This window comes from Ahaetulla prasina, chromosome 2 (assembly GCF_028640845.1).
Source record: "Ahaetulla prasina isolate Xishuangbanna chromosome 2, ASM2864084v1, whole genome shotgun sequence".
NCBI lineage: Eukaryota > Metazoa > Chordata > Lepidosauria > Squamata > Colubridae > Ahaetulla > Ahaetulla prasina.
In genome coordinates, this window is record NC_080540.1 from 79,772,662 (window position 1) to 79,783,948 (window position 11,287).

The 11,287-nt window shown below is 40.6% G+C and overlaps 3 protein-coding genes across 9 annotated transcripts in view; 1 reads left to right on the forward strand and 2 right to left on the reverse strand.

The window, feature by feature from the left end:
* The window catches only part of RNF123 (ring finger protein 123), a 102,749-nt gene extending 101,112 nt beyond the window's left edge, over positions 1-1,637 (forward strand). Inside the window, exon 39 of the mRNA XM_058172706.1 lies at positions 343-1,637. Within this exon, the coding sequence (XP_058028689.1) occupies positions 343-442 (100 nt within the window). The 3' untranslated portion in view covers positions 443-1,637. The remainder of the gene's footprint in view (positions 1-342) is intronic.
* The window catches only part of AMIGO3 (adhesion molecule with Ig like domain 3), a 245,955-nt gene that overhangs the window by 22,055 nt on the left and 212,613 nt on the right, over positions 1-11,287 (reverse strand). The window lies entirely within an intron of this gene.
* GMPPB (GDP-mannose pyrophosphorylase B) lies at positions 1,781-11,255 on the reverse strand. 6 transcript variants are annotated; one of them, XM_058172732.1, is made up of 10 exons: positions 11,152-11,255; positions 10,782-10,916; positions 8,734-8,814; positions 7,002-7,050; positions 6,776-6,918; positions 5,897-6,055; positions 4,860-4,938; positions 3,815-3,942; positions 3,014-3,196; positions 1,781-2,502 (listed from the first exon to the last, which is right to left on the reverse strand). In XM_058172732.1, exons 2-10 carry the CDS (start codon positions 10,908-10,910, stop codon positions 2,371-2,373), a joined length of 1,083 nt encoding a protein of 360 aa, XP_058028715.1. In that variant the 5' UTR covers positions 10,911-10,916; positions 11,152-11,255; the 3' UTR covers positions 1,781-2,370. The 6 variants fall into 6 exon arrangements, with proteins under 6 accessions (XP_058028715.1, XP_058028714.1, XP_058028716.1 ...); XM_058172731.1 differs by lacking the exon at positions 11,152-11,255 and adding an exon at positions 10,995-11,145; XM_058172733.1 differs by lacking the exon at positions 11,152-11,255 and adding an exon at positions 10,990-11,145.

Consider the following 11,287-nt stretch of genomic DNA (forward strand, 5'->3'; position numbering starts at 1 on the left):
CAATAGAACTAGACAACTACTTCAGACTCAGGGAAGTGGGGTTTCTGACTGGAGGATAGATTTGAAAGCATACAGGTGGTTGATTCCTGGGGAAAACTTAGAAGCCAGAAAGGAAGTTTTGCAGTAGTGATTGGAAGTTTTCAGTATCCTTTTATTTTTTATAGTAATTGTGAGCAAAAGAAGCCCACTGTGGTTAATATGTATCAGACATGCTAGATGGCAAATTGTTTATCTTTTAAGAGTGAAGTAGACACACTGTTGCATGCCTGAATATTCCAAGGGTTATTTACCTTTGTTTTCTGCATAGATCTGAGCCAATATATAAACTCTTTGCCTTTTTAGAGCCTGCATCAACCAGCACCTGATGAACAATAAGGACTGCTTCTTCTGCAAAGCCACCATCACAGGAGTGGATGACTACATTAAACCAGCCACCTCCTAGTGCCTGGACCCTGCAGGGCAGGGGCCGCATGCCTGGGCAGCTTCTCCCCAAAAAGGACTCTCCCCCTCCAAGAGCATCTCGTCGAAAGTGGCTGTTTTTTCGCCACAGCTGAGTTCAGTTTTATGACCCCTCTTGCAGGACACACACATCTGTATGCATCACCCAGGCCGAATTGCATTCTTCTATCCTATTGAATTTAGGTACACTTCCTGTTGCTGTCATTGACTCCAAACCAACAGGTATTGGGCTTTTCCTATGGATTACGTGCATAGGGGCTTAACATGGTCAGGTTCTCTACCTCAGCCTGAATCCATAGTTCTTATCCTGCATCTACCCTAGGAAGTGTGTCTTGTACTGTAGCTGGGACACATCCTCTTTGATGAGGTGCTCTCCATGGTAGAGTAAAAATGGATTCTCTGCAGCCAGCATCTCTCCTGTGAGTCCAGCTACTCACTAGCCAAGTGTGTTCTGGCTGCTGCTACAGCAGCAGCACTTTGCTGTTTGACAGTGCATGTGTAGCTAGAGTTGGTTCAAATATTTGTGTGGGCATACCCTGCAGACATCATGCACCTGTAGCACCTGATGCGATAGTTCTGGAATTGCCAAGCAATACTCTACTGTGCAGTCAGTCAAAGGCGGCACATGTGAGTGAAGGATTGTGGCACCTATCTGCCTAAAAATTTGAATCTGCTCTTTGAGAGTCTGGCTCCTTTCATTTGAAGACAAGATCAGCTAAAAAAAAAAAAAGACCCTAGGCCAGGCTTTGGGGGAATGTGGGGGAGGAGAACTTAGTGATACAACAGAGGAATAAATGCAGCCTAGACCACAAGGGGTTTGATCATGGGAAAGGCCAGGTTCAATAGGACCAATATTTGGTCCATGTATTATATAAGTGGTTGGGAGAAATATTGATATTGTAGGCTACAGCAGAGATGAACCTGATTGCACTGCTATCTTCCACCAGCAGAAAGTGCCTGTGGCACACACCCTATACTATGTGACTAGGTTGCCTGTACAATCCAGGAGCAGACAAGGATTTAAAAAAAATTTACTGTGTATAACTTGTATCCAGAACATTGGGGAGGGTAGCAAACAAGGAATTTAATTTAAGTGCATATATGGTTGTCTCTCTTCCCCTTCCCCTTCCAAACTGGAAGGAGATATTACTTCCATAAAATAAAATATTAAATTATTATTCCTTAAAGCTGTCAGATGTATATTCTCCCCATTTCCAAGGTATTATTTCTGATGTAGATTGTAAATAAGAGCAAGTTGATTTTAAGGAGTATTGTTCTCATTGTTAGCATCTCTTGAATCAAGAGTAGACAACACATGACATACCTAGAAATCATTAATTACAATAATTTCATTTGTTTTCATTACAATATGATTTCATTAGAGAACCTTGTCCAAAGTTCTAAAGTTGCCAGTTATTCACCATAGGAAAAGAAGCAATGCAGTTTTATAAGGCAATTAAGTTCCAAGGAAAGTACTGCATTTTGTTTGCCTGTGTGCTTCATAAACAGCAAATACCACCATATTAGTATACAGCATGCTGTTCATTCCCTTTTGCGGAACTATTGGATTCTTTCATCTTCAAACAGGTGAGCTGTTATACTATCCCAGATCTTGGAGCAAAGATGAATTGTCCCTGTCAACAAATATAGGGTACTGGACTCTATTATAGAACAGTGGTGGATCTGGCTCAGACAGCCTATCCTATTTCACCTCATTGCCAGTCCTGAATGATGCAACCGTAGTCTTGTCCACTCCTAGGACTCCATGTAAAGATTAAGTCATCGGCAAGGGAAAAATAGTATTTGGAGGAAAAAACTTGAACTCAATAGAGTCCCTTGCCACCAAGGCACAGAGTGTGGTCATTCCAATAAAATGTTCTGCCAGTTAGTCCAGCACTCAATCCAAGCTTGCTACATGATAATGCGTGGCTCTGGGACTGATTCCGCAATGGATTTGTGAGGCAGCACATTGGCCCCATTGAGGTAGAGTTCATCATTCACAATGACATCTTCCCCCAACACAGTGACATTCTCCATCCGCACCTGAGGAAATAATGATGTGCAATTATACAGAGCTGAGCTTAGAAAAATGTTTTAAAAGAGACTCTTGCTAATACAAGTCATGTGGCTATTCAGGAATTGGTTCTTAACAGTTAACTACTCTCAGCCCCTGGGCTGCTAAGGAAATCAAAATCAGAATGCTTTGGGTGATACCTGAGGCTTAGTCTTACTAGGTTTTCCTCTATGTAAGATTCTCAGGTGCTACACAAGCCCTGCTGTACCTGCAATAGGGATGGAGAAAGCATGTATAAAGCTTTGCAGAGGCTTAATGTGCTCATTTTGACCCATATTTAAGGGGAGGAAATGTTTTGCTCCTGAATTTCTACTACATTGAGAGACTATGTGGGCCTTCAAAAGTTCTAAAAGAGGAAAAAACCTAATTGTATAATACTGTCCTTTTTTTCCAGTATTTATAAATAAAGTGCAATCCAACTTATTCTCTAAACTGTACAGACAGAACCCTTCATTTTTAGGACAACTAGAGCTCACTCACCCATTGACCCACAGAGGAGCTCCACCCAACAATACAGGATTCAAGCCAAGAGTGGGAACGGATGCGCGATCCCTTTAGAACAGTGCAACGCTTGATCCGAACACCATCCTCTACCACAACTCCTGCCCCAATTGTGACATTGGGACCAATACTGCAGTTTGATCCAATCTTGGCACTTGGGTCCTGAAATGAAAGATCTAATGTGAAAGACGGCCTTACGATCCTTCCTCAACAGTTTCCAGTCTCCCGAGTGGAAAAATAATATTCTTCCCTCTTCCACTCCCATATCAGAACTACATACAGGTAGTCCTCCACTTGTGACTACAATGGAGCCCAAAATTTCTGTTAAGTGAGACGGTTGTTAAGTGAATTTTGCCCCATTTTACAACCTTTGTTGCCACAGTTGTTAAGTGAAACACTGCAGGTGTTAAGTTAGTAACATGGTTAAGTGAATCTGGCTTCCCCATTGATTCCGCTTGTCAGAAGATCGCAAAAGGTGATCACATGACCCTGGAACACGGCAATTATCATAAATCTGACCCAGTTGCCAACTGTCCCAATTTTGATCGTGGGATGTTGCAATGGTCGTAAGTGTGAAAAATGGTCATAAGTCACCTTTTTTTCTGTGCTGCTGTAATTTCAAATGGCCTCTGAATGAGTGGTTGTAAGTTGAGGACTACCTGTACTTGGTCATGTTTGCTTATGCTGTTGCCCTGCTTCAGCTAGATAGATCCCTGTAGAAATGCTATTCCATCTGATAGTTTCCCTACCCACAGAAAATAATGTTTAAAATGAGATTACCACTAGTACGTTTCCCATACAGCCTGATCCAGAATGTAACCGCTCAGGCTGCTTCAGCCGCAAATATTGTAGGTATAGGCACATGCCAGTCAGGAAATCTTTTGGCTGTCCAATGTCCATCCAGAACCCTGCAATGATAAAATGAATCTGGTCTTCTGTAACAGAATTTCATTGGGGTCACAGGTACAAGGGGCTCTTCATTTGGAAACAGAAAAAGCATTAATGCTTCTGGGCTGGGATTCCCAATCTTCACAATTTTACGTATTTTGTAATGATATGTAACATTCCTTTGCTTTAAAATAACTACGGCAGGTAATCTTTTAGGACAAAGCCCGTTTGGTGGTGTAGTTAAAGCATCATGCAGGAAATCAGGAGACCGAGTTCTAATTTCTCCTTAGGCATGAGGTCAGCTAGATAACCCTGAGCCAGTCAGTCTCTCTCAGTCCTAAGAAGGAGGCAATGGCAATCCATTTTTTAAATTTTCCAGGCAAATTACAGGGACTCATTCAGGAGTCACTAGGAGTCAACAATGACTCAAAGGCACCATGGACCCCCTTCCCCAAATCTTTTTAGCAGCCAAGAACTGACCTAAATATTTTTTTGGCTGTCTAAGAGCCAAAAGTGAGTGCATATGCATCATACAAAAAAGGCAAAGCTGCATGTGATTGTAGGGCTGCAGGTTGCCCTGTTCTAAAACTAGCATCAGATGAATTTACTTTGCAAATGTTTACATTTATTTTCCATCTTAATGGTATTAAATGATATTTAAAATGTCCTTTTATAAACTTCCAAGACTGATTAGCTGTTTCTTCTTGAAAAAGTTGTGTTTACTTAGGCCAGGGGTGCCCAATCTTGGCAACTTGAAGATGTGTGGATTTCAACTCTCAGAATTTCACAACCAGCCACAGTTGAAGTCCACACGTCTTAAAGGTGCCATAATTGGGAACCCCTGACTTAGGCTAACAAAACAACCTTTTGTTTTGAGAATATGTATTATTATAAAATTTTGAATCCTAATCCAAAAGTACCAAAGCTTTTTCCTTACCATGTAGTTCCATAGCATAGAGTTGTCCTTCCTCTGCCATTACTGGGAATATTTCTTTCTCAATTGAGGTAGGACGCAGCTAAAGAAAAGATAAAGGGACTCAGGGCCATTCCAATAAGAGCTATATAACCCTCATGCATTTATTTAACAAATTTAGCTGGTCATTCATCTCATAAAAAAGTGGCTCTGGGTAGAATACAACATAAAATAAAATATAAAAATTATTAAAAACCATACAGGGCCCAAAAGAGAATGAACTGTTGTAATGGAACCATCTTACAATGTCACCAGTCTCCTGGGACTCCCAGGCCTGATGACACAGCCAGATCTTAAGCGACTTTCAGAACATCAACAGGGATGGAATGAACCTCGTTTTCAGGGTGGAGGGTGGATAAGGCATGCAGAGAAGGCCCACCTCTGGGACCCACCTAGCAGATGATACTAACGCATGCCTTCTGTGCCAGACCTAATGGGATGGGCTGATGTAATTGGGGACAGATAATCCTTTGGATAACCCGGGTCCTGTGCCATGAAAGGGCTTTAAAAATTAAAACCAGCACCTTGAATTAAACCCGGAAGCAAACTCTCAGCCAATACAGCTTGCAGAGCAGAAGTGTTACGTGCTGTTTTAAAAGCACACAAAACTGCCTGGGCCATCTCATTCCGGATATGTTTCAAGGGCAGCCCCATGTAGAGTGCATTACAAGTAATCTGGAGGTGACCAGGGCTTGAGTGACTGTGAACATTCCGAATATTTAACAATAAACTAATATTCTTTAGACTTATTCTTCAGATCATTCCCACCAGAGGCAATAGCTAGTTGAACCAAGATATCCCCACTGATCTATTAGGAGAAGAGCCATTTCAGAATTTGCACATTGTGATAATCAAAGATACCATTCCCACAGTGAGTCTAAGTACTATGGAAGAATCATCTGCTGTCCCGCCATATCTAGAAAATGGATTTAATTTCACTACATCGGAAAGAAATGTCTAATGGAAATTAGCTTGTTGAAATCTCCATTTCTGTTTCATACCTGAATCCGCTTTAATATACTTGGATTTAAGATGTACATGCCAGCATTGATTTTATTGGAAACAAAAACCTGAGGTTTCTCCACAAAGCGATGTATGAGTCCAGTATCTGCCTCACACACTACTACACCATATTTGGAAGGTTCTTCCACTTTTGTCACCTGCGAGGCAAAGTTAACATTAGATGCAGTGGGGTAGTCATGGTAGTGAATCATAAATCAGAAAAAATGCTATGCTATGTTACTATTTTTATTCTGACTGCACTTCAAAGTCTTAAAAAAGAACACTTAATTGCTTGCTGTCCCCATGCAACAATCTAAAATATGGCTTGCTTAGCCAAGATTTATCGAATAAACAATGTGTTGCTGAGTTCATATGACCAGTCAATACATAAACCATGTATTGCCAACCAGAATGGCTGGATTCATGTAACAGCCTAAATCAAAGATAAGCCACACTATCTCTGTTTCCTTGAAAATAAGACCTGTCTTATTTTTTTTGAACCTTGAAATAAGCGCTTGGCCTTATTGTCGTGTACTCAAAAGCTCAATTGGGCTTATTATCAGGGGATGTCTTATCTTGGGGGAAACAGGGTACTTAATCATTTTTAGTTTTATATTCCACCATCATTTAATTTATGTTGTATAGTGTCAGGTTTAGCAGTTTTTTAAAAATATCCTCCAAGATATGTTAACAAAGAGAGGCCTGTATAGCATTGGGTATTCCATTTGGTTTTGATAATAATAACAGTTACAGTATATGGTCACCAAAAGGAGTTTGTTTTCTGTGTTTCCAGCTAACCTGGGAGCTTCAAATGCAGTAAGGTTTAAAAATACAGTCAGAAAACAAAAAACAATGAATTGTAATCCCCAGGTACTTACCACAATGGTGCCTTCTTTTCCATGATGCCTGTGAAAGTGTACCATGTCTGTGAAGGGAAAATCACAGATCACATCGCTATTGAGTACAAAAAAAGGTTCTGAATTTTCAGCCAAAAGCTCCTTTGCTAGTGCCAGTGGGCCAGCTGTGGAGGAAACAGGAGTTATCAGTGTCCATCTGATCATAAGCCCTTTAGCATAACCAACAAACACTGTTAATCTCTGTTACCTGTGCCCAGTGGTTCCTTCTCATGTGACAGAGAAATCTGAATGCCCAACTGAGAACAAAGAAGAATTTGGAAATGCAGTTAGAAGAAAAGTAGAAGCAAGCATCTGTGAGTGCATGGCCATGATGCTATCCATAACTGCTTTTAGAAAATTTCTTAAACCTATTTAATTATATTGCCAGCTGGTTTACGGCAACCTGCAAATTGTTGACTCACTGCTCATTATTTAAATGTGTAAACACATCAAATAAAACTGCTAATAAGGTAATTTAGACGAGAGAACAGAATTCTACTTTAGCCAACTTGGAAAGTTAGGCTATCTATTTCTTAAACCATATTCAAAAACCCTAATGCTAAGCACGCCTGCTCAGAAACAAGTCTCTTGAAGGTAACGGAATCTATTTAAAATTAGGTGCACATAGCCCTTCTGCAGGCATGGCATTCCATAACCATCAAGAAGTTGTAATATGGGGTTCAGGGCAATCCTTGGAGAAAAGAGAAAAGGAGACTTTTGTTTCAAGAACTTTTGTAAGTTAACTTATCTTGGGATCCAGGCCAAAAGGTGCAAGGCAAACTAGGGAGCCAAAGGGAAAAAAATTGTCCAGTCAGTACAGTGGAGAAAGTACTTCTATTATAACATTTTATGTGTGATTTTGTCAAATGCCAAAGATGCACACAATTGCTACTTCAAAAGCAAACCACAAGTACTGCAAAAAAAAAAAAAAAACGGCCAAATTTGTGCTTGAAGTAATTTGCTCGAAACATTTTACAAGAAAGGAATGAGATAAAAGAACATTAAGATCTAATTGTTTACTGCAAAGGTAGCGGTAATTCTGATATTTTTTAGATGTGGAATCCATCAACAGAAGTGAACATAGTCAATAGTAAGCAATCAAGGGAGCAGTGCAGCATCTTCAAGAGACACTCCTTTTACGTTATCTGTGTGAATAATCCTACACTTTAGAATAGAAATAGAATACAATTCTTTATTGGCCAAGTGTGATTGGACACACACGGAATTTGTCTTTGGTACATATGCTCTCAGTGTACATAAAAACACAAGATACATTCGTCAAGAATCATAAGGTACGACACTTAATGATAGTCATAGGGTATTTATTTATTAACACTTTATTAACACTTCTAGAAGATATATCAAGTAATGAAGTTGAATGTACAAAACAATTATGGAAAGTTACAGAAAAGTAGTATCATGACACCTAGATGCATATTCTATTTTAACACTGTACAGCAGGGATCTTATAAGGAATTATGAAAAGAATTGTGCTTATTTCACTTTTCTTCAACATGTTGCTCTATGTTAGTTAACTCTCATATATCGTATCCTTATTTTAAGAAGATTCTAGCCTAGAGAAGAAATTTAGCTAAGCTCAATAACCAGCCATTTTCCTTGCACAAGCCAAGACAAAATATCAAACAGTAGAATCCTTAGTTCATTTTTATTGAAACAAAATATCAAAGCTGAAACATCACATCCCTTAATTCAGGAACATTAACGTTACTAACTACCCAACAATATGCACATGCATATTTGTTAACTGTCCTGTGGAAACGGCTATTGAGTTGAATGTAGAATAACTGGAAATGATAATTCACTGCACTGCAAAATAATAATACTCCAGCAAATGCAAATAAGAGTTGATTTACTCTATCCAATTACTCCATGCAAGCAAACAAATAAACAAATAAAAAAGCTCACCTCAAGTCACTTACCCTTTGCTCTTGTTCTTTCATCTCCTTCTCCAGTAGTTCTGACATATAGCTCACAGCAAGGATCACATGCTTAACCCCCGCCTGCCAGGAAAAGATGAGCATTCAACATGGTTTGAAGGCCTGGGGTTGATTCAAGGGATTGTTTAACATGATTTTCAGAATTATAACATTCTCAAATAATTATTCCTTATTATTAGAAATGGCAAAAAATCTTGGCTCATGATACAGAAATCCAAAACACTTGAATCCTCATTGGAAAGTTATTCTAATGTCCTGGAAGTGACTTTAAACAGAGTCAGTTTCTTGTCCTAAGAAAACTGACTTATCTAAAATGCCACATGTTTAGACAACACCTAACAAGTTTATTGCCCATTGTCATGTTGTGTGTGCAAATGCCCTTGATTTCAAAAGTTATTGGTGCAGAAAGCCACAACTAAAACTCTTGTGGAAGCTAGATGCTTTAGATACAGAATTATTCTGCATCAATTACATTAGCCACATGTAATTGGGCCCAATTTAAAATATTTCAGCAAAAGTCGAAGTGCTATTTAGCTTCTAAAAACAAATTATTTAGGACTATGCTATTTATCTATATCTATGTGATTCTACTGCATCATTACAATCAACCTCACATCCAGGACATAAACTGTTTCAACTCCTACCCTCAAAATATAGAGCTATAGAGCACTGCACAACAGAACAACTAGACACAAGAACAGTTTTTTCCCGAAGGCCATCACTATGCTAAACAAATAAGTCCCTCAACACTGTCAAACTATTTACTAAATCTGCACTACTATTAATCTTCTCATAGTTCCCATCACCAATCTCTTTCCACTTATGACTGTATGACTGTAACTTTGTTGCTGGCAATCCTTATGATTTATATTGATATATTGACCATCAATTGTGTTGTAAATGTTGTACCTTGATGAATGTATCTTTTCTTTTATGTACACTGAGAGCATATGCACCAAGACAAATTCCTTGTGTGTCCAATCACACTTGGCCAATAAAAAATTCTATTCTATTCTATTCTATCAATATCGGGTTTACTGTCTAGCCTTAAAATAATAAAGATTAGATTGATGTGAATTAAGACATTGTGTTTTATATACTGGTTTCAATAATATTTCAAGAATATATTTACCAGGAAGTATAATTTGACCATATTAGTGCATAAGAAAGAAAAAATCAAAAATTCTAAAAGCACACTTATTCCAATCAGCATTTAATAAATATACTGCAAGATGTGAGATAGATTCAAAAGTATTGTATAAACAAATATTAGATGTCATCTAAGAAGAAAGCCAGTTTTGTGTATGGATCAGGCTAGAAACCAGGGGACTGTGAGTTCTAGTCCCATCTTGCCCTAGGTCCATGATGGTGAACCTGTGGCACGTTGCCCAAGCTTAGTTCCGCTGTGCATGCCTCCCACCAGCCAACTGATTTCTGGGTCTCTGCCATGTGTGCATAGGGGCAGGGCACATGCGGGAGATGCATGCGTATGCACGGGGTCACGGAGTCATGGGCATGCGGGGGCGCTCGCCGGGGGCGCGCACACATGCTTGGGATTGCGTGCGGGGGGGCATGCAGGCATTGCATTATGGGTATGTGTGCACGCATGTGTGTGCTTTCAGCACTTGGTGCCAAAAAGGTTAGCCATCACTGGACTAGATGATCTTGGGCCAGTTACTTTCTCTCAGCCATGGTTAGGAAGGAATGGCACAGAGCTTCTAAAAAACTTTGCCAAGAAAACGGTAGGGGCTTTTCCAAGCAAATGGACATGGTTGAAAAGGAGGAAAATCAAACATCTAGGAGGGTCATAAAAGGCCCTGGCTATGAAAATCATTAAAAGCTCTGTGTCAGGCAGCAATACAACAAGTAGAAGTTTCCCACACAAATGCAACAAGGAAAAGCTTTGCTTTTTGATTTTCAGCTGGTCGGGCAGCTCTTAAACATACATCTTTCGCAGGAAGAAGCTGGAAGACATCACTCATCCCACACAGAGGCATCTAGGATGGGCTCTACCACCCCTCCCCACTTACCTTTACTAAGGCCTCCACCTGGTGCAACAGGATGGGCTTATTACAGAATTCGACCAGCGGCTTAGGGATGCTGAGAGTCAGAGGTCGCAGCCGAGTGCCGTAGCCCCCCACCAGGATCAGCGCCTTCATCTTGGCCTATAAAAAGAAAGAAGGTATATTTAGCTTTGCAGAGCCCAGTCCTCCCCAACCGCTCTCGGCTACGCTAAACCTTGCCTGCCTGCGCGCCTCCTTCTTTCCAGTTCGAGGCGCTTTACGTCTCTCGCCCCGTCCCGTCCAGCAGTTTGCCAGCGGGCTACTAGCGCCCAGATCCCGGCCGCCCGAAAATCAAGCGGCTCCAGTCGCCTCCCCGGATCCCACCTCGCGCCCTCACCCGCCGTTCCCGGTTCAGGCCAACTCAGAGACTCCACTCCGCTCGCGGGAGCCAAAACCGACGTCCACGGCATCCCTCCCTTCCCTCCCCCAACTCCGCTTCCCGTTCGAGCCCTTTGACCAATCAACGCGGCTGA